The 23,511-nt window shown below is 46.5% G+C and overlaps 1 protein-coding gene across 1 annotated transcript in view; it reads right to left on the bottom strand.

The window, feature by feature from the left end:
• Nucleotides 1-2,059: 2,059 nt before the first annotated feature.
• The window catches only part of LOC147726190 (uncharacterized), a 606,971-nt gene continuing 585,519 nt past the window's right edge, over nucleotides 2,060-23,511 (bottom strand). The window contains exon 12 of the mRNA XM_086960284.1: nucleotides 2,060-2,133. Coding sequence (XP_086816410.1) covers nucleotides 2,112-2,133 — 22 coding nt within the window. The 3' untranslated portion in view covers nucleotides 2,060-2,111. The remainder of the gene's footprint in view (nucleotides 2,134-23,511) is intronic.

The following is a 23,511-nucleotide window of genomic DNA, read 5'->3' as shown; positions in this document are numbered from 1 at the left end:
CTAAAAAAGCAATTCTGAAAAATAAAAATAAAGATTTCTAGGTTGAGCCTTTGGCAGAACTCTCAGATCTCATTAAAAAACTGTGTCTGCGGCTCCGCTATGGCAGAGGAGCATCGCCCCACTGCTCATTGAGCAGTGGAAAAAATAAAAATAAAATGATAACAACAAGATGTATTTTTCTGTGCGACTCAAAGCCAGGTTAGGACGGGGCGGGGCTTGGCTTGCCGCCGCTGGAGGGAGTGGGAGATTTTTGCACTCTCTAAATCCGCAAGACGGTTTGGTCGACCAACCTGTCTTGCGCACTTATCATGTTCTCCACCTGGTTGTGTTGCACAGCCGGGTGGAGAACATGCCAATGCTGAGTGGTCAAACAGGCCGCTCAGACAAATCACAATGCTGCAGCTTTGTGATTGGCTGGGAGATTCTGGGAATCTGGGTGCTTCCGGTGCTGCCAATGCCGAGACTGAGGACGGAGGTGAGGTAGCGGCGGCGTTGACAGGTAAGTTTATTTATTTATTTTCATCCCTCCCGCCTCACCACCCCTGATCCCTGGCAGCCACCACTGAAAAAAACACCTCAGACATGGGTGATGCTCACAATTGCCTTTAATTAAACTTTCTTACAGAGATTATGCACAGACTGATACCAACTCAGGATCTATGATGTAGTAGTTTCTCTGAGGGGGCTTGACTTCCTTAAAGGTCCCTGTGTCCCAAATTCTGCAAAAAATAGAAAAAAAGTTTCATTCTTTTATTTACACTTTTATACATTTTGTCCTTGAAATCAGAAATGTCAGATAGTTTTGTGGGGCCTTGGTCACCATTCTCTTTCAGGGCCCACAAATTAAAAAAACAATACCCTGCAATGAAAGAGCAAACACTGCAGGTAATTCGTTGCTATCTAATAGTATTAGCCGTGTTAGCTGCTCAATCATGATTAAACAGAACAGACTTGCTTCAAAATCTAGGAATAAATCAGCACGATGCCCTGAAATGTGCAATAATGAAATATGAAAATAATGACCCCTCTGCCCTCCCCTTCTCGTGGGCGTGTTTCAGGTTTTCATGCATATCTTACATTTGTTTTATGTTAGCTTACAATAGCATAATACGTTGGATTCTGGCTCCTTGAGTTTAATCTGTATATTTACAGCTGCCTTATGATTGGTTCTGTGGCATGTATCCAACAATGGTTTATCTGCCAACATCTTGCACAAGTACTTCTGTCTCAATTGAACAGTCTTCATCAAGCAGCCTAATGCTCACAGAAATGGACATGGTTTGAGATTTTCAATGGGCTAGCGTACCTTTATTAAGTCACGCCTACGCAGTGCGCATGTACTGCATAGGAGGGGACCTCATGTAATCGATCTGCTTTTGTCCCCAAAAACGTGCACGAGTTGCATTGCTTTCAATGGCAACGCGTGCACGTTTGGCGATTCCCTAGAGGGAGTGAGCTTAGGCAACATCTTTTTGTAATTAGCTTCCAAACAGATGGTGCCCAAGGCTCGCTCCATCAAGGGAATCGCTGTTTTCGCGGCCACACTTGTGTTTTTTCTTCTTCCAGCAGGATACATTAATCGCCAAGAGGGCACCGTTCTCTGCATCCCGCTTCCAGAGCACGGCCTCTTGTAGGGCAAAGCTGCTTTCTTTACACTTTAATGACTTGTAGTTCGGAGCGTCGTGCTAGAACTTTTAAATTCTCTCCCCGCTGCACAAACGCTCCCACGGCTGGTGCTGTCTTCTGGGCTCATATTTACATGCTTAATAATGGCTGCGGGTCTCGTCGTACGCTACTCACCCAACTCCTTTCTTCATTCGCGCATGCACCACTTGCTTTTAACTTTAATCATCTGCCTGCAGGATACGTTAATCTCCGAGAGGGCACCGGTCTCTGCATCCCGCTTCCAGAGCACGGCCTCTTGTAGGGAAGAGCTGCTTTCTTTACATTTTTCTGTGTTTGAGTATGTGAAGCCGGAGCATCGTCACCACAAGACTGCATCATTGATGCCTTTAATGCTCTCTGACAGCTACCTCACACCCGGGGCTGCACCCTTGATATTAAGAGATATTGTCTGTGGAGCAGGGTCGAGATTCACGTGGAGCTCGGGATTACAGGGCCTTTTGTGCTATTCTAAAAAAAAGTAAACAAATTGAAAAAAAGGGTGAGGACAACATTTTTTTATATTTGCTTACTTTTGTTTCAATTTTATTTATTTATTTTATGCGTTTTTATATAGCGCGGACTTTACACAAAGGTGTCAGAGAACTTCCCAATAGGAACAGTAATAATACATGAGGAGAAAATTTCAAGTGAGCATGTTACAAAAGCAAACGTTATTTTACATGAGACAATAGTGACAATTGTGCATGTATCAAGAGCAAACAAAATAAAATAGGTAGCAAACGATACGTTACAAGAGGAAACAAGTGACGTGTGCATGTTACAAAAAAGTACAAAGTACAAGTAGAGGTATAATACTGCAATAAATGGCAGATTCTCAAAACACAACAACAAACGGTGGCAATGGTGGCAATTGTGCATGTATCAGAAGCAAACAAAATACAAGAGGTAGAAAACGATACATTACAAGAGGAAAAGTGACGTGTGCATGTTAGAAAAGAGTACACAGTACAAGTAGAAGTATAATACTGCAATAAATGGCAGACAATCAAACCCCAAGAACACATTGGGAAGGCACTTCTATAGTCATGGAGAACAGAATTTCCTATAATGGAAGGACTTCCTTCAGATAATAGAGAGGGCATGAATTAAATTTGGAAGTGTCTTTGAAGGAGGAGAACATTGAGGTCAGTTTTGAAGGCCTGGGAAGAGGTGGTGGTCCAGAGCTGAGGCGGAAGTGAGTTCCAGATTCTCACCGCGTTGAAAAGGATTGGGCCATCGATCTTTCCTTCTTGAAAGTCGGAGGTTCAAGCAATACATTTTCCGCATTACGTGATGGTCTAGAGCCTCCAGAGAGTTCCAGTTTATTTGCCAGGTAGCGAGGAGAGGAGGAGTGCAAGGCTTTCTGGGTGATACAGGCAGTCTTGTAGATAGATCTTGCCTCGATGGGAAGCCAACGGAGGGTAGATAAAACGGGTGTGATGTGGTTGCATCTTTTGGCCCCATATATGAAATGAGCTGCTGAATGCAGAACAGATTTAAGGGGGGACAGGTGGGATTTGGAGAGGCCAGTAAGAAGAGAATTGCAGTAGTCCAGTCTGGAGAGAACCAGCGATTGGACCAGGGTTTTAAGGTCTTGCTCCGGGAAGAAGGGACGATTCCCCCAAAGAAGGCGCAGTTGGTATTGAGCAGACTTTGCAATGGAATTGATGTAGGAGAGTAGATTGAGTTTTTTGTCGAGTATGACACCAAGGGATTTTGCGCTGTCGACAATGATGGGTTTATTGTTAAGTAGATTCATCTGATCCATCCATGATTGAACCGGGGGAGTAGAAAGCGAGGAGGAGAGGAGGAGGAATCCAGTTTTGGAGGGATTCAGAATCAGTTGATGAGTTAACATCCAGTTTTGAATGGGGTCGAGAGTAGAGCTTAGGATGGAGAGATCGTGAGTGGAGGCCACCTTAAGGTAGATTTGAGTGTCATCCGCATAGAGATGATAGTGGATCCCGGATTTACTTAGAAGATTTCCCAATGGTTCTAAATAGAGATTGAACAATGTGGGTGCAAGTATAGAGCCTTGAGGAACACCTCGACCTACTGCCAAAGGAGATGAAAGACTGTTCGCTATTTTGATCATTTGGGATCTATCTGAGAGGAAGGAAGCAAACCATTTAAGCACAGTGCCCTCCATACCCATTCTCTGTTGAAGAGTGTTAAGAGGGTGTTGTGATTGACAGTGTCAAAGGCTGCAGAAAGGTCAGGGAGAATTAGAAGACAAGCCTCCCCCGAATCGAGTATCCGTAGCGCGTCATCAATCACTTGCAGCAGGGCTGTTTCAGTGCTGCAGTTTTGAATGAAGCCGGACTGGAAATTGTCAAGAAGAACATTGTCCTTGATATGACGAGAGAGTTGTTTCGGTACACATCTGTCTGTGATTTTAGCAAGAAAAGGTAGGTTAGTGATGGGGCGGAAGTTGTGAAGGTCGTTCGCATCAGCAGTGGGTTTTTTAAGCAGTGGTGTGACCTGCCCAGTTTTGAAGGAACAGGAAGGGAGCCTTGACAGAGGGAGAAGTTAACCAGAGTGGTCCAATAGGAATGAGAATGGGTATAGAAGTCAATGGCAATGGCACTAGGGATGGGGTGAAGAGAATGGTTGGATGGCTTTGTTTCGAGGATGCATTTGAGGAGGGCATCTTCAGAGATGGGGTCAAAGTTCTGCCAAATGGCTAAGAATTTGCGCTCCTTTGGAGGGGTAGGATGAATGACCTGATCCACAAGTGATTTCACTTTTTCGTCAAAGAATATAGCAAATTCCGATGCTTTCTTTGTAGAATCCTCCAACTTGGAGGTTGGGGGAGAGCAGTTTGGATTCTTGATAAGATCGAATAGTTTTTGGGTCTATTTGTGGCTTAGTCGAGGAGGGTTCTGAAGTGCGACGCTTTTCCAAGAAAGATGTGCTTGTAGTACTTGGATCTTGCTTAACAAAGCATGGCCAAATTATCGGTGGAGGGCGCTTGTCTCCATTGTTTCTCCAGGAATCCTAGGTACTTCCTTTCTTCATAGTGGGATTTGTTGAACCAAGGTGCTGAGGGAGTAGGTATTTTCTTTTTGGTTTGTAGAGGAGCAACGTTATTAATTTCGACTACAAGGACTGTAAGGCACTGGGAGGTGAGTTCATTAACATCTAGGTTCGGGTCTAGCCTTGGAAGTGATAGCAAAGCTAGATCACAGAGGGTACCGAGGTCAATATTCTTAGTGTTACAGAACCAGGAGGTAGCCCTCTTAGGTTGGCCGATAGTTATAGAGTGTGATAGGTGAAGAGAGAATAGGATGAGGAGGTGGTCAGACCAGTCTACATGAATAGGGGTAGTGATAGTAAGCATGCCTGCTTTAGAAATAAACAAGGTCCTAGATTGAGCCTTTAGAGTGTGTTGTTTCTGTGTAGTGTTGGATAAAATCGTTTACAGAGAGAAAGGTGGCCAGCAAATACGCAGAATAGTCTTGAGACGAGCCCCAGTGGAGATTGAAGTCACCCAGGAAGATCTTATTGTCACTTTGAGTGTTGGTCGCTAATGAAGTCAATGAGTTCCTCCATAAACGAAGGGCGGCTACAAGGCGGGCGGTAAATAGCATGGAATCTGAGAAGTGAGCGGTGGTGCAATTGAAGCTCAAGAGATAGGCATTCAAAAGTGCGGAAGGAGCTGTTTGGAAAAGCCTTAAGTTGAAGGGAATTTCTAAAGATGACTGCAATACCTCCCCCAACTTTGTCAATTCGGTCATTTCTAAATATAGAATAGCCTGTGGGTAATAGGAGTTCAAACATAGCGTGAGAGGTATCGTTGAACCAGGTCTCTGTGAGTAAGAGCATGTCAATATTGTGAAGGATGGTGGTATCGGAGACTTCCAGTTTGTGTTTTATTGCAGATCTGCAGTTGTGGAGCAGACAGCGCAGCTCTGTCGAAACTGTTTTGGTGACAGGGGCACTTGGGCTATGAGGGGTGATAGGGATATTGTACTTATACGAGGGTGCTCGGGAGGGTTTAGGTGAATGAGTGGTTCTGACAGAGGAGATGGTCGGAAGAGTGTAGCTAGTAGGGTTACTTGGAGATGAAAGTGGATGAAGGGTGGCGTTCGAGGGCTTGTGTGAGTTTGCGATGTTTGCAGACGACAGGTTATGCTTGGCTGTTATGGGGTGTGGGGGCGAGGTGCATCTCATGGGAAGGTGAGTGTTTTCCAAATGAATTTTGGTGTATGGAAAAGTGGAAATCTTGGAGCTTAAAAGTGAAATGGTAGCTTCAAGTTGGGAGATGGAGGTGATAAGATAGCCGAGCTTATTTTCCAGAGAGCAGGGCAGAGCACGGCATGTTGGGTGGCTCGATGGAAACAGCAGGGGGTGCAATTGGCGGTGGAAGGCAGGAAGAGGTGGGGGGACGGGAGGGGAGTTGGGGTATAGGGTTCAGATGTGAGGAAAGGTGGTGGTTGAGAGCGGGCGTCGGAGATGAAAGGAGAGTCGTCTTTGTTGGCGTTGCAAGAAGGATAGGAATTAAGGACATAATTAGGGGGAGGTAGGTGAGGAGCGAGGCAGTGGGGCGGAAGGAGAGGGGAGGAATATGTCGAGTCAAAGAAATGAAGGAGATTTGGGAGGAAAAGAGAAGAGGGAGTTGGAGAGGACCTGTCAGCTAGGTGAAGTGGCTGTGAGGAAACGGGCATCTGACAGAGTGAGGGGGGTTGGGAGATAGAGAAGTTGAAGAAAGGAAGTGGTTTTGCTAGGCCCGAGGGAGGGAAAGAGTTACCAACGGGGGAAAGAGGGTAGCACAGCATTGGGGGAAGGAGAGAGATACAATGGGTTTGTGTAAAAATCTGGGTACATAGCGAGGAGAGGAGGGGGTAGAGAAGAGGAGGGAATAAGGGTAACGTAAGGAAAGTTAATTAGGGGAGAGGTTTGGAGGAGAGGTGGACTAAAAAGGCGGGTGGCAAATAGGGATAGGGGGGAGGCGATGAGATTGGATGGTGCAGATTGGACGAGGAGCGTATTAGCTAGAGGTGAGGCTGAAGTGATGAAGGGGGGAATACTGTGAGGGGGGAAGAATGTGAGAGGAGGGCACAGGGGAGGGGGAGGGAAGAGGGTCGACCTGTGCCTCCTGAGGGTGCAGCCTATTGGAGTGTAGGGGGTCAGGGGAGAAAAAAGGGAGTAATGGGTGGAGCTATATGAATAGTCGAGGGGAGTAGGGAAGGGAAGAGGTGGTCAAAGAGAGAGAGACAGGTGTCTTTGGCTTGGATCATAACAGTACCTTTGTTATAGAGTGAGATAGTGAGGGAGCCGTTGAAACACGCAGAGGTGGACATTTTTAGCTGCTTCCCATGAGGGATAAAGGAGGAGGAGGTGACATTAAGGGAATTATATAAGCTGGTGGACCAAGAGGGGATGACGTGAGTGAAAAAAATAAAATCGTTTTTGAGCCTCCAATAACGACCATTGTAAAATTGATCAACAAAAAGGGAATCAGGAAAACATTCAATGGTGTTATGCTTGAATCGTTTTGCTGAAGCTTTAGTCAGGTTAGGAGGATAGACGATTTTGTAGCAATTAATTCCAGACTTAACTCGAGTGGTGGCCATGTTGGGAAAATGAGGAGGAGGAGGATGGTGGGGATATGAGAAGGGTGAGGAAAAGTATAAGGACAGAAAGGGGGCACATATTCCAGACGTCGGGTGAAGATATCTGAACTAATGTGTAGTCCGAGAAGTGAGGCGATTAGGAACAGGTTGTTACTTCAGAGCAGGAGAAGATGGGGGCACATATTCCAATAGTTGAGAAAGCTTTACTGCTTGGAAGTGTCTATGACTCCGCTAGTATTTGATGGGTTCTTTACCTAAGTAATCACATAATATACATGGTGCCACCTGGCACTAGATCATATTTACAAGAGAATTGTTTACACATGACAGGGCCAACAGGACCACTGTCAGAACCAGCACAAAGCGAACTTAGTAAAAGTAAAACAGATTATAAACGTACAACCTTTAACCACTGGTAATCACTGTACTTAGCATCAGCATGAAACATAAACCACATTATGCACAGCATCACATTAGGCGCCAAACGCATTGTACACCCATAATCTCAACAGTCTAATATTAGACCCTAACTTCCTTAGTATCACTAAAATTAGGGGCATAAAGCACAGGGTGGGACAAAATCTCACTAGCATAAACCATAATATGCAAGACAATCTCATAATCATAAAAAACACATTTAGAGGTAACCAGGACAGGGTGCGTAAATCATACTACATGAAATACATTTCCTAGCACCACATAATCACATTAGGGCCTGGCGCCCAACATACCTCCCAGTCCCCCTGGCCAACTGGCCTTCTCAAAGGGGCTCAAATGCCCTGTGTGCAGAATGTCAGGGCTGCTGCCACTGCAGAGAAAGTCCAGGGTGCGCACTTGCGCAAACCTAAACGTTGCAGCTGGCACTAAGTGCAGCGCAGCTGTGAAGGGATGGGAAAAGGAGTGCATCTCACTCCTAACTCAATCAGAACTGCCCCCAAGGATTAAATGGCCTAAACGTTGCAGCTGGCACTACTTGCTGCGCACCGGTAAATGAGGGAAAGGCCTGGGCACTCAATGTCCCTTTGAATAGATAGGTAGAAACGCTGCAGATGCCCGGGCTGGTGCGGCGCAGCTGGGAATAGAACAAATGGGCCTTTGGCACAACTGTGCCCTCTGGGCCTTGCTGGTGCTCTTAAAACAATATTGCCCCTGTTGGAGCCACACGGGGCTCTAAAATAATTGTACCCAAGCGTTGGAGCCACCCAGGCTCTAAAAAAAAAGCTGTTTACTGATGTTCTTGCTGTGGGACCTCTGTTGGGTAGGCTACGTCTGCTGCTGCTGTAGCTCACCACAAGCTCGGGGTGGAAAGCTCGAGCATTGTGCAATCTAACTGCCCCCGGGCTGTGTGATGTCGGTGCCATTGGTAAGTCAGGCAGTGACTAGTCTGGGGCTGAAGACGGCTGATATGCCAGAAACCGGTCCTCCGAAGCTTGTTTCCGGTCCAGGGAAGGCATGGCTTGGCAGTTCGGGCTGGACTGTTCCCATGAGGCACAGGGTCAGACTGATTTGCATATGGCCATGTCTGAACTGGGGTGGCAGAGTGGGATAAAGAACGGTGATGGATTAAACCCAGATCTGTTGACTAGGTGTGAGTATTTGATTGGTTCAGAAGCTCCGTCCATTACCACCACCTTTCGTACCGCTTTGTTCGCCCTAAGTTGGCAGTGTATGCTCAGACGTGAGTCCCTTGCTCACTTTGCCACTGGATTCAAGCAAGCCGGGCTGAAGACGGCTGAACTGCTTGGTTTGCCTGTTTGAAGAGGACGCTGTTTTGGGGCTGCTCACACGGAGGTCGCTCTGTGCAACACTTGTGCCCATACCTCGCAGCACCCGCTACGCGGGTGCCGCTTCGACTGCGAAGATACCGGGAGGTGTTCTCCGGCTGCCGATTGGGCTGTGCAAGTGCCTGGGACCGCGGAGGGTGAGCGAGCGGGCGAGCTACCGGCGCAGGGACTCAGTTGTCCAGGAGTCCCTGCGAGACTACAACACCTGGTCTGCGTTGCTTGCTCGGCCCCGCCCACCGGCTACCACGGCTTGAAATCTACCGACCTTCCTACCCAAAACGGGAACTGCTTGGTTTGCCTGTTTGAAGAGGACGCTGTTTTGGGGCTGCTCACACGGAGGTCGCTCTGTGCAACACTTGTGCCCATACCTCGCAGCACCCGCTACGCGGGTGCCGCTTCGACTGCGAAGATACCGGGAGGTGTTCTCCGGCTGCCGATTGGGCTGTGCAAGTGCCTGGGACCGCGGAGGGTGAGCGAGCGGGCGAGCTACCGGCGCAGGGACTCAGTTGTCCAGGAGTCCCTGCGAGACTACAACACCTGGTCTGCGTTGCTTGCTCGGCCCCGCCCACCGGCTACCACGGCTTGAAATCTACCGACCTTCCTACCCAAAACGGGAACTGCTTGGTTTGCCTGTTTGAAGAGGACGCTGTTTTGGGGCTGCTCACACGGAGGTCGCTCTGTGCAACACTTGTGCCCATACCTCGCAGCACCCGCTACGCGGGTGCCGCTTCGACTGCGAAGATACCGGGAGGTGTTCTCCGGCTGCCGATTGGGCTGTGCAAGTGCCTGGGACCGCGGAGGGTGAGCGAGCGGGCGAGCTACCGGCGCAGGGACTCAGTTGTCCAGGAGTCCCTGCGAGACTACAACACCTGGTCTGCGTTGCTTGCTCGGCCCCGCCCACCGGCTACCACGGCTTGAAATCTACCGACCTTCCTACCCAAAACGGGAACTGCTTGGTTTGCCTGTTTGAAGAGGACGCTGTTTTGGGGCTGCTCACACGGAGGTCGCTTTGTGCAACACTTGTGCCCATACCTCGCAGCACCCGCTACGCGGGTGCCGCTTCGACTGCGAAGATACCGGGAGGTGTTCTCCGGCTGCCGATTGGGCTGTGCAAGTGCCTGGGACCGCGGAGGGTGAGCGAGCGGGCGAGCTACCGGCGCAGGGACTCAGTTGTCCAGGAGTCCCTGCGAGACTACAACACCTGGTCTGCGTTGCTTGCTCGGCCCGGCCCACCGGCTACCACGGCTTGAAATCTACCGACCTTCCTACCCAAAACGGGAACTGCTTGGTTTGCCTGTTTGAAGAGGACGCTGTTTTGGGGCTGCTCACACGGAGGTCGCTCTGTGCAACACTTGTGCCCATACCTCGCAGCACCCGCTACGCGGGTGCCGCTTCGACTGCGAAGATACCGGGAGGTGTTCTCCGGCTGCCGATTGGGCTGTGCAAGTGCCTGGGACCGTGGAGGGTGAACGAGCGGGCGAGCTACCGGCGCAGGGACTCAGTTGTCCAGGAGTCCCTGCGAGACTACAACACCTGGTCTGCGTTGCTTGCTCGGCCCCGCCCACCGGCTACCACGAGGGTATTAAATCAATATCGAAACAAGCTCCGCAGGAGCGAGCGGGAGCGCCGGGCTAAGCCCGGGCAAAGGGCGGGCCCTCTACGGCCCTCATCGGCCAGAAGAGGCTGTGCTGGGCCAGAGGTCCTGGTACGAGGATTACGTAAGTCTCTGTCTCTGTTTTGTATCTACTTTGCCATCAACTTTACCACTGAATGGCAACCGCGGCTACAAGCCCTGCTCATGTGGGGTTGGACAAAAGCATTACCAATCGAACACTGGACGATTACTTTTTCAAATCAGCTGTAGAAGGTAACAAGGAGCTTATGTTAGCTGAGAGGAGGGCAGACCGCCGTCGCTCTATTTAGCGCATCAAAAACAGAACATTCTCAGAACCTATAATGTCTGTATCACTGGATGACGATTCGATTAGTACCCCAGCAGACAACACCTCACTGACTCCCAGTGTACCCTTGCTTCTTCAAGAATGTTTAGCTCCGGCAGCGACACCCACCCAAACCCAACAAACTACTCCAACAGTGACTAATGTCCTTAATAATACCCCTAAGATCCTGACATCTCCTACAATAAGGCCTGGTAAAGTTGTAAGAGGCAAAAACTCGAGGTTAGTGACACAAAAAACGCATGGGCCCCCACCATCTAAAAGAAGAAGGAAAACAACAACTGCGAATAAGCCCAAAATAAGTCACACCGAGTTTGGTAAAACGATGCACACTGTTACTATAACACCAACTGGAGTTCCTGACACCAACCAAATCATAACAGTCAGTCCTACTCCCCCGACATCTTTAGCCCTAGCAACTACAGAATCAGACACTACTCACATCCAGATGGAGGAGGACCCGCAACCCGCCACCCCTAAGTCACTTCTGGACAATATTGAGTTGATCATACGTAGCTACATGCTTGCATTGGCAGAAAGATTTAAGGGGATGGAGTTAAGACTGGGTAAAATTGAGGGGGACTTGACTGTGTTAGGGAATTTTGTACGCTCACAAGGGCAATCTAAAGTACAACACCAACAAGTCATCACAACAACCCAATCCCTCCTAAAAAATACTGTGGGTCCCACACCTTCTAAACCCAGCACAAGCAATAGTCAGACAGCTGTAGCAATTCCAGCTGCCCCTAACCCCTTAAACGTGGCCCCGAAAGCACATGGTGGCAACACCTGTAATAATCCTTCTTCAACAGCCCCAACTGCTGTTCAGGGCAGACCTACCACTTCAATACCACCCAGTAACACAACCACTTCCGCCAATATTCCAACCAGGGAACCTAGTATTCTCCCGGATAGACTCCCTAGACCCATAGGGAAGGAGAATAACTGGGGTGGAGGGGGCCAGTCTAGGATACCACCAACAGAACTCCCCCCAGAAGCATTACCGTACGTGGTTATACTCACTGGGGTCCCGGAGTTGCCTAATGGTAAAAGAGAGGGATACTCACAATTAAAAAATAAAATAACGCATTGGCTCTCTCTCTATAGACCTAAACCCATTGCGATAAATGGAGAGATAGTCCACGTCCGGCGCCTGTCCTGGCTGGGGGGTAGAGCGAAGGACATTGGCGGTGATGTCGTGGTCATAAACTTTAGAGACAGAAAAGCTGTACATCATATCTTGAATTGGCCATACGGCAATGAAAAGAACTGCATAGTACCACGCCCCCTGACGTACTTTTACCCTAGATCCACTGTCTTTCCCCCACATTACCATAATAACAATACCCTCACCACTTCGCAATTCTTCAATATTGAGTCTGCTTTGAACCCTGTATACATGCACCAACTGGCTCCACCACCAGTTATACATGGGTGGAACACTATACCTTTTAATCATAAAACAGGATTTAATGGGAATATGTCAAACTTGTTACCATTCACGCCTTTAGAGCTCTCTAACAGGTTTGAGGCCTTTAGCGGCCTGGAGGATTGCGACTGATGTCTAAGGAGTGCTGAAGCTACGGGGGGTGGGGTAAGTGCCTCATGTACTATAAGGTCACCTGAGAAGCTGGGGTGTCGTCGCAGTGAAAAAGACACACACACTGTTCTAACAACTGCTGTTAAAAACAGTAGTTCCCCTAATGTATCACCTACAGTGTTCTCTGTGGAAATTGAGGCGCCTTCAACACTCCTACCAGACACAAGGCCAGTAAATGGTGACACTGAAAGTGGCGCCGACAAGACAGAAAGCACCCACGAAAACGACCCTAGTATACTTTTGTCAATCATGGACTCCCCATCTAAAATTGCGAACTCTTACAGCCAGCACGGGGCATCTGTCCCCATATCCGAGCATTGGGAGCCAGTTGCAACGAGCACCGCGGGTTCGGCGGTAGCAGGCGCAGTGTTGCCTACTCCAACATCCACCCCATTTACCAGAGAGTCTGTTATTTGCCCTGCACCCGAAGACTGTGTAAATTTAATCTCATGGAACATTGCAGGCTTGGCAAACAAGTTACGGGACCCAGTATGGCTAACATTCATTAGAAAATTTAGCATTGTGTGCCTCCAAGAAACTTGGATAGAGGATGAAAACGTCCACATCGAGGGTTTTCTAAGCTTTACTATCCCAGCGATTGCCTCGACTAGGGGCAGAGCCAAGGGTGGCTTGGCCATTTTCATTAACCTAGGCCTGCGCTGTAATATAAGTAACTGCCACAATGTTAATTTGAATATACAGAAGATTGACATAAAAAATGGCAAGAATGTGCTGACACTGGTTAACTTTTATAATGCTAACAGTAGTAATGAAGCTTGTAATATTGCCTCCTTAACTGATATGTTGAGCAAAAATGTTCACACTATATCACGGTATTTGATGATAGCCGGTGATTTCAATGTCCAACCATGTGGTAACCCAGCTAGTACGCCAATGGGGTCCTTAGGGTGTAACATTGAGGACGGTTTTCACTTCTCCCATAGTAGGGGCGGCAAGATCTTAAACGACTTAGTGAATGAATACAATTTGACAGTAGCCATGTCGTTGGTCCCCGAAACAAAAATCTTTGACACCCCAACTTTTAAAGGACATGGACAGGGATCCTTCATTGATCATATATTAATATCTTCAGATGTTGTTCAATGGGTCTCGCACTTTACTATCCTCACTAGTGTATACAGCGATCATAATCCCCTTGTCATAAACCTGGGTGGAACATTACTAGCAAAACGACAGTCACGCATTGATCATGGCACGCTAAGGTGCGTAAATGGCAGGCGTCGCATCAGATGGTCAATGATAAATCAAGATACCCTGTACACTAAAATAACCAGCGCATGTGAAGAGGAGCTGTCTGTTTGCCTATCGTCTGACTCAACCCCCTCGAATATTTTGTCCAGGTTTGAGGGGCTGGTCACCAAAATTGGCTCCATGCTCACAGCGCCAACAAAGGGACATAGTGAGAACAATTCCAAATGGTTTGACCATAATTGCTCAAAGGCAAGTAGGGAGCTGAAACACGCCTTAAAAACTAAACCCAGAGATCGTGACCTGATAAAAAATCTCCGCTTGGCCTACAGGAAAGCAACAGCTACTAGAAAAAAGGAAATTAAGGCCAACGTCATTGAATCCCTTTTAGACCCATCAGTGTTGGGGAATAGCAGCAAGTTTTGGCAAATAATTAACAAACCTTTGTTTGATAATCCAAACGACACAGCCCTTGGAACAAACATCCCAGAGGGGGAGTGAGTGTCCCATTTCAGCACAATTTTTAAGAGTAATGAGCTTCGGGAAGACTATGATCTTTTAACTTCAACTGCGTCTCCACTATGCTTTACAGTACAAGAGACCGTTAGGGGAATACAGGGTCTAACCATCAACAAGGCCCCGGGTCCGGATGGATTGCCGCCGGACCTGTTTAAGTCCAGCATCCCTTTCTGGGCTCCGGTTCTCACGGCTGTAATCAATGCAGCGGTGACAACTGGATGCCCAAGAATCTGGGGTCTCTCGACTATAGTCCCCATTTTTAAGAAGGGCGATCGCAGTAGCCCGTTATGTTACAGGCCAATCTCTTTATTAAATTCAGTAGTTAAAGTGGTGGGGGGAGTAATTCTTAACAGGTTATCTACTTGGGCTAAAGATAATAACATCCTTTCACCCATACAATATGGGTTCAGACCAGGCCACTCGACCATTACGCAGTGTTTGAACCTATACCTTATCCTAAGCAAGTACACACTGGCGAGACAAGGCACTGTCTACATGGCATTTATGGACCTGTCGTCCGCCTTTGACTGTGTAGACAGAAGCCTATTATGGGCTACTTTGCTGAGATTGGGTGTAGAGAGGAACCTTGTCAACTTCCTCGCTGATCTGCATACAGATACAAGAGCGAACGTCCGTTACTCCCAAGACCTCAATGTAACGGACGAATTTAAAATAAACCGGGGTGTCCAACAAGGCTGCATCTTGGCCCCATTTTTATTCAACCTGTATATTAACAAACTGGAGGAATTCCTTCTAAACGTAGAAGCAGATTACCCCTTAGTTGAGCGCAAAGGGGTACCTGTATTACTCTACGCCGACGATGCTGTTCTTATTTCTAGAACAGCAATCGGCCTCCAGAAACTATTAAACTCCTTCTACAAATTCATGGAGTCACGTGGCTTAAACATAAATAACTCCAAGTCCTACGTTATGAAAGCAGGGAAGGGTGTCTCAAAAACTGTCTATTTTAGTATAAACGGGGAGAAAATTCCATCAACTAACTCCTTCTCTTACCTCGGGGTCCTGCTAGATCACAAGTTATCATGGGGCCCAGCAATCACTAAGAAGAAGGGTGAAACAACAAGGGTCAATGCGGCCATCCTTGGCTTTGCAAAAAAAATCGGCAACTGCCCGACGGCCGCATTGCTTAAACTGTACCAGGCAAAAAGCGTTGCTGTTGCCTGCTATGGGAGTGAGCTCTGGGGCTATCGTAAGATTAAAGACCTAGAGGTTACAGAAAATAACTTCCTAAAAAAGATTCTGAGACTGCCCAGGGGCATTGGGAACTACTCGGTACACGAGGAGCTGGGGATCCCCTTCTTAGGTGACAGAATAGCAGTAAGCCCTGTCATATGCTGGCTGAACTGCTGGCTGAACAACGACATCCCATTAACACATGCCCTACTGAAAGAAGCCTTACAGTTAGATGGGAGGTTTAAAGTACCGTGGGTGAAGTACATAAAGGACAGCCTAACGGCAATTGAGCGACAGGATCTGTTCCATGCCCCAAACTCAATCACAAAATCTGACGTGAGCTTGGTTAAGAATGCTATATTACTGTTAAGATGTACCGACATAGAAGAGGTCGAGATACAGAAGGTCAGTGTCAGGAAACACCTATTATTAAAAACATGCTTGCAAATGGAACCTTACCTGACTTGGCCGATGTCCAGTTATGAACGGTTTCTGTTAACAAGGTTCCGCTTTGACCTCTATCACCTTCTATTGGCAGTCCCAAGTGGGGCTCAACGGGGCGAAGTGTTGCCAGCTTGTGGCTGCGACGGAAAGTCTCCTCAAGATCTGGCACACTTCCTCTTTATCTGCCCCTACTACTCCACCCCACGGAAATTATACCTTAAACCGTGCCTTAAAAAATTGAGCTTCTCACAAATTAAACCTGCACTTTATTACTTACAACTACTGAATAGCGATTGCACTTTATTTGTATGTAACTTTTTTTAAAAAGCCATTTGCTTTAGGAAAAGCATGGATGGCTAACCACGATGCTAAAATTTTAGGTGCCTTTTAAGATTACAGCTATTTATATTTTTAACCATATACTTCCCATGCTCATACTGTTTGATATATTGTACTGTATACTGTGTCATTATTTGTCATCTGAAATGAATTGTTTGTAATGTTTTAAATGTGTGCTTATAAATTGTACTTTTATGATTGTAAAACCTGCAATCGAATAAAGATTTTGAATTGAATTGAATTGAAATGCCAGAAACCGGTCCTCGGAAGCTTATTTCCGTTCCAGGGAAGGCATGGCTTGGCAGTTCGGGCTGGACTGTTCCCATGAGGCACAGGGTCAGACTGATTTGCATATGGCCATGTCTGAACTGGGGTGGCAGAGTGGGCTAAAGAACGGTGATGGATTAAACCCAGATCTGTTGACTTGGTGTGAGTATTTGATTGGTTCAGATGCTCCTTCCATCACCACCCCCTTTTGTACCGCTTTGTTCGCCATAAGTTGGCAGGGTATGCTCAGACGTGAGTCCCTTGCTCACTTTGCCACTGGATTCAAGCAAGCCGGGCTGAAGACGGCTGAAATGCCAGAAACCGGTCCTCGGAAGCTTGTTTCCGGTCCAGGGAAGGCATGGCTTGGCAGTTCGGGCTGGACTGTTCCCATGAGGCACGGGGTCAGACTGATTTGCATATGGCCATGTCTGAACTGGGGTGCAAGAGTGGGCTAAAGAACGGTGATGGATTAAACCCAGATCTGTTTCCTGGGTGTGAGTATTTGATTGGTTCAGATGCTCCGTCCATCACCTCCCCCTTTTGTACCGCTTAGTCTGGGGTTCAGGCGGCTGATCAGGAGCCCTCCCGCTATTCCAATCAGGGGGGTCCCCCCCCTTACCTCTCCGACGGGCTGCAGGCTCCCACGCTGGTTCTGTAGGCAGTATCTTCTTCGCCTGGGTGTTGAGGCTTTAAGTGCTGACTGTGGGACGGCCACGTGACAGGCCAGGGAGCTGCTCCTGGGGGGTGCTTCTAAGACGCCCCCTGTTCGCGGTCCTCCGGGTTCAAATGCAGCTTAGGCGAAGCGCTTCCTCAGCCCCTGAGCGGCAGCAGGCTTGCTCAACGCCCAGCCGCCATTTTGGGGAGGGCTGCCACAGGGCTGCTTTGAGTTGTCACAGTATGTCTAGGGACGAGAGTCCCCCACAGGCTGCCACGGACGGACCTTCACATCATCATGACCCACTCCTATGCAGAAGAATGGGTCAGTGTTGAAGGAGGGCTGCTCAGTGGGAGAGGCACCCGCGCCTTAGCTATCAACATCATAAGCTAAAGCGAGGGTGCTGCAATTGCTTTTGCGTACACTTGTAAATATGTGCCTATATACAGTAGACGTGTAACCGTGTGTGTGTGTATGTATATATATATATATATATATATATATATATATATATATATATATATATATATATATATATATATAACTATATCTACACACACACACATATGCACGCGCACATCCAAGGCTCGCTCCCTTTAAAGAGCAGAGGTCACACTGGTGGCTAGCCTTTGTAGACAATGAAGGGAAATCTAGAGAGAAAATGTGTCTCTTTAATGGATTTCCCTTCCCGCTACCCTGCAACAAGGTCTCCAATGGTATGCTAAATCCAGGCACTAAACAAAAAAAAAGTAACATTTTTCTGCTACACCCTGGCACTACACAAAAACTGGGACATTATCTTAATTTGGGAGCTAGTGTGGGGACACTTCTACCAAAACAGGGACGTCTGGTCACCCTAAGCAGCTTCGCGGGCTGGCCACCTCTAATTGCAGCCACACCCGAGTACTTCACAGGTCTTTAAAAGACCATTTATGTGTTTTTGTTTTCACCCCTTGCCTCCGGATGAATTACTCTCCCCCCTCCCCCCCCCTCCCCCCACCCCCCACACAAATTTGGCTCTTGCCCGCCTGCTGAGCACCAAATAGCAGAGAAAGAAGAAAGAACAATTATATAGAAAAAAAAACTGACGCAGACGTATTCCCAAAACTGCAGACCTAAAATGTTCACACAACCTGTTATTCTGTCACTTGGTTTCTGTAAAGACTCAGTGCTAGCATTTCAAACCCCAGTCTCAAAATATGAACTACTGCTTAATATGCATTAAATGTGTTTGTGCTGGCACACAAGTATATGAACTGAGACTTTTTTTTACTCAAGTAGTTAGTTCAAGGGTTGAATTGGTTATCATGAAAAAAGCACTTGCACGTGTAGAATGTCTCTCTGTTTACCAATTGAACTCTTCAGGTTCCACTGCACCTCAGAACCAAAAAGTCGTACAATGAAAAAGCGGTTTATGGTGACCTAGCCTACAAGGAAAGGGTTAGATAGTGCAGGTCATGAACATTTATAGAGCATGACAATAAAAAAAAAAACATGTTGAATGTAGCAAAAAATAGAGCCGTTACCTACTAAACATATTTACAACAGAATCAGGCAATATACAGGTATGATATGCACAAACACAGCAGTACAAAAATTCAAAGGGGCTGAACTAAGAATACCACACATATTTTTTCACAGTAGGGGTTATGCCCACTGCCCAATATCTGCACTGAAGCGATTCAGCTACATCTAATCCTCACAGATTATATACAAGTAGAAAGACAACAGGCTAGAGAAGCTTGAAGGTTTCAGAGTCTACCTTCTGAGTACTGCTGCGGGAAACATGCTGGCACCATTAGCCTTCCTTCTCTTTCCATGCCGGAAGTCCCAAAAGAATGACCTCTGGGGTCCTGGATAAGGAAACTTAAAGGTTTCCTGTACCCCTGGAAGGGCCTGCTGACGAAGACAATGTATTTTCTGCTAATATCAGAATAAATGCAGAAGTGAACCTTGTGTATGACCATTCTGGATACCACAGCTGACAAGCAGCAACCGAAGTTTGCTTACTGCTTATATACAATGTATATTTTTACCACGTGATGTTCCTAGCCTTTTCCAAAGCACTTTAGCCAAATTGAGCCAACCTGAAACCATGAGAGTTAAAATGCCTCACCAGATTACATAAAATAAGGCACAAGTCTCTCTCCCATGCAGAAAGGTCTGTGCTGGCTTCTACTCGGGTACAAAGCACACCTTTCAACGCTGACCATACTTTTCAGAACACGGGGTTAGCTCTAACCCACAATTTACATCTTTATACAAGTCTACTACAGACAGTTCAGCCACCAAAGTAATAGCCATGTGAGGTTGCTGCTCACATTGTTTAAAATCCAATCCCACTTTTACAGGCACACTTCACCATTGCCAGTTCGTCATTATGCGTGGGTATGTTTCACAGACATTAGAAGATCTTGGGCGAACATGCTACAGAGATGAGGTTTACATTTTTATTATATTTTCTATTACAGCGTTTCTTGCTGGCACACAGCATTAAAAGACTTACTGAAACAAACATTTTCCACACTATCATATTTTAGTATACCCCCAACTGGAACACTTCCACATGTGTATGACATTTTTTTTCTGTGTTATGTTGAAGGCCGCACTATGCCATGCATACTGAAATCTTTCCCTAGAAGACAGCTAGGAAGATTTAACTATAGAAGCCAAAAATGCTACGGTTGCCAAAAAAAAAAAACATCTATTGTGTCCTCTGTGATCACACATTGATAATACAAATGTCAACAAGGCTTTTCTAACTTGAAATCAGCAAACTTCATGGGGAAGAAAGATGGGGTTTCTGTAGACGTTTGTACAGAGATGTTGGCCACGTTAAGTACAAAAAAAAGAAAAATACGTGCAATTGAACAGTTGGGGGCTGCCTTTGCACAGTGTGGAATTGCACACTGCACGATTCCACCTTGTGGAAATGGTGACAAAACCAACAATTTCATAACTTACCGGTACGTCTGTCATGCGGAACCTAGCGCATGTGAATGGAGAAAAATCGTAATTGTACACCCGTGTGCAGGAGTACTTTTACAGCCGCAGATTTGTTATTAGATCTGTTAGTACGGCCCCATGTTTTCAACCATTTTCTAAATTCAAACAAGAATCCATTTAACACCTTACTTGTTTGTCATAGGATCTACTATTTGATATAACTCTGGTGGGGGTTGGGAGAGCTGGGGTGGGGGAATTCAACCTTCACATAAACATTATCTGGGCTCCTTCAAACCTGGCATCAGGTATGTTCTGGTGAAAACTGTGCATTTGAATAAATTGGATTAACCTCAGAATGATACAGGAATCAGGATAGAAAGACCTGCTCTGCACTTGAGGGTGTATCTGTGAGGAGACTGTGTCAATTGTCGGGCAGGTTTGTTCTCCAAGATAGGGCTACTTAGCAGTTCATTTTTCAGACATATATTTCTGATTGTCTGCACCTCAGCTCTACATTCTGCCTTTTGGTGTTGATCTTTAGAGCTGCAGAGAATTATGAGGTCCGGAAGGGATTTGCGCAGTCAGACCACAAGTGACCATGAAAGTGAAGAGAAGGAAGCCAGATACAGGAAGGCTACAATAATATGCATTGACACAAGCTGGTCAGCCTTGTTTATAATGAAAAATGTGGGTTGGTTAAAAATTACTGCGTTTATAGTTTTGTAAATTAAGGTGTGTGCACATGATACTAGTCTGGCAGCTGGCTTAGTCTTTGTATTGACAATTTCAAGTGGAATTCTGGCTTCCTCATTTGACCACACAGACTGATCCTGGACAAATCACTTTAGGCCTCGTTTAGCATTTGGGGGAGCAGACTAGTCAACATCAGTGATGGTCTGACTCACAGTCCACCCCCCTCACTATTTAGACTCCGGAGAAGCTCTGTGTTTACACCAGCTGAGACCCCACTAGCTCCTGCGGCATAAATCATTACACTGATAGCCCGCCTGCGACAGGGCCATCATGTACAAATCATGGACGTCAACACTAGTCAGGGATTGGTGATATCACTCATGATCCCTAGCCAGGACTGCCAGGTGAGGTTTGGCAGTTCCATGTAGGATAAACGCACAATAGTCCCCACACTGAGGGAGAAAACTCCTTGCGTCTCAGGGTCATTAAAAAAAATATATTTTTATTGGTATTTTTTTATTTTAACATGACTGGCATCTCGTTTTTATACGAAATATCAAAATATGTATAACATAATTGTAGAACACATATAAAGAATAGTATTACACATTGAAACAGCGTGATATTGTTATTAGCATACTATTCTCGATTACAAATACTTGCATCACATGTGAATATGTGTTCTGGCGTCTCTGTGTGCCATTGCTCACATGCTTTGCTACATCATGGTTTATAAATTGTAGTGATATCTATTCACATTATGCTTATGACACCCCTGACCGGATCCGGCATGACAAGATCTTATATATATATATATATATATATATATATATATATATATATATATATATATATATATATATATATATATATATATATATATATATATATATATATATATATATATATATATATATATATATATATATATATATATATATATATATATATATATATATATATATATATATATATATATATATATATATATATATATATATTTATTTTTTTTCAAAACCTTTATTGAGGCAAGTAAAGAATACACAGCTTCTCGCCTACAACCTGAAAGCTCAGGCCGGCAGCCACAACGGTGTCATTAATGTAAATCACTTGCTGAAAAGGAACGTATATCTAACACGGCAAGCCGCCTACAACCCAACTGGGCCGGCCGCGATGTAGACTAATGAGAGCTGCGTAAGGATGCATTCTTTAATAATGAGTAAAGCTAGGTATACCAATCGGTGAATGCTTGAGGTTTCTTGGTTTTTACCTTTATTTACTTTCAAACCTAACAAACCTGTGAGATTAGTGCAAACTGTTCCCTCCCATTGTGTGTCCACCTTAGCAGGTATGTGGGGTAAAGGACCCTTTGGTGCAGAGCATCAGTATTGTATCAACGGTAGCTTGTAATCATAATAGTCAGAACCTAAATCTCTCCGCACCTGGTAGACCAATCGAAATAACATGGGGGGGGGGGGGATATAACTAATGAGTAGATAGTGAACTCGACTAAATGTTGTCTATTATGATGTCATGCTAAGTGTATGTCCTTAGGGTAAGGGATCCGTAACTAGAGAACAAGGAGAGTGTCTAATTCGTCGTTGATACGACTAGTGTAGCTGATGAGTGATGTATGTCACTGACATCACGGGTGCACAGTGGGTAATGGTGATGTACTACAAGAGTTCTGCTATGTAGTGCCGTGTGTAACGTCACATGTGATGGGCAAGGCACATGCAATGAAGTAGATCCGCCAGGCGGCATCATTTAGGAATTTAGTTCAGGGCCTGGTATTACAGAAGCGTCTCCCTGTTGCGCGGCTTCGTTGTCCATCTCCTCAGTCTGTACTGGCTTGAATCCGGAGGAGGTACGCTGTAAGGGGTCCCCATATGTCCTTGGGCCGTGATTTATGCGGCAAGAGCTCAGCATAATTATGCAGTTGGTCTTGCCATGTGGTCATAGTTGTCAGCCAGGTCTTGAATTTGGGTGCTCGACCACGTCCCCACCGGCACGCCACGTGTCGTTTTGCCAGCAGGAGACCCAACGCGAAATATTTCCGGTGAGCTTTCAGTAGCTGCAGTACGATCTGCGAGTTTCCGATGGTCTGCATGCAGCAGCGTAAGATCAAGTGCCACTTTATCTATTGTGCCTTCTAGGGAGGTGCACATTTGATTCATCGTCTCTTCAAGCTTCTCAACTGCTGCCAACACTGCGTCGAGCTTATGCGCCATAGGGTTTACTGTCTCCGCTGCTGCCATATTATCTGTCTGCGCCAGGGTCTGTGGGTGAGGGGCTGCCGCACCTCCAGTGCCAACCTTCATTCAGCCTCCCCATAACATCGGGTAGGGGCTAGTGAATGCTGAATGCTAAGCTGGACAAAGCACTTCCCAGGTGTCTCTGGAGCGGTCTCCGGGATCCGCACCCAGCATCCACCATCCGTGGCGATCGAGGCCCAAGAGGGACTAGACAGGGCATATGCGTCTCACCAGTACTGTTCGTGGCTGTACCACAGTATCCTCGACGTCAAAGTAGCCAGACGGATCTCACTACCTCTTAACTCGATGTCGTAGCCGTGGGAGGCAGGGCGTGTCAGGTGTGGCGAACGCCGATGTGTGGCCAACCGCAGGCCCGCAGCATCCCAGTTAGGAAGATTCCAGCGGTA

The sequence above is a fragment of the Lissotriton vulgaris genome, chromosome 3_1, assembly GCF_964263255.1.
Source record: "Lissotriton vulgaris chromosome 3_1, aLisVul1.2, whole genome shotgun sequence".
In the NCBI taxonomy this organism is placed as follows: Eukaryota; Metazoa; Chordata; class Amphibia; order Caudata; family Salamandridae; genus Lissotriton; species Lissotriton vulgaris.
Note: the sequence above shows the minus strand (reverse complement) of the source record. Positions and strands in the feature narration are given on the sequence as shown.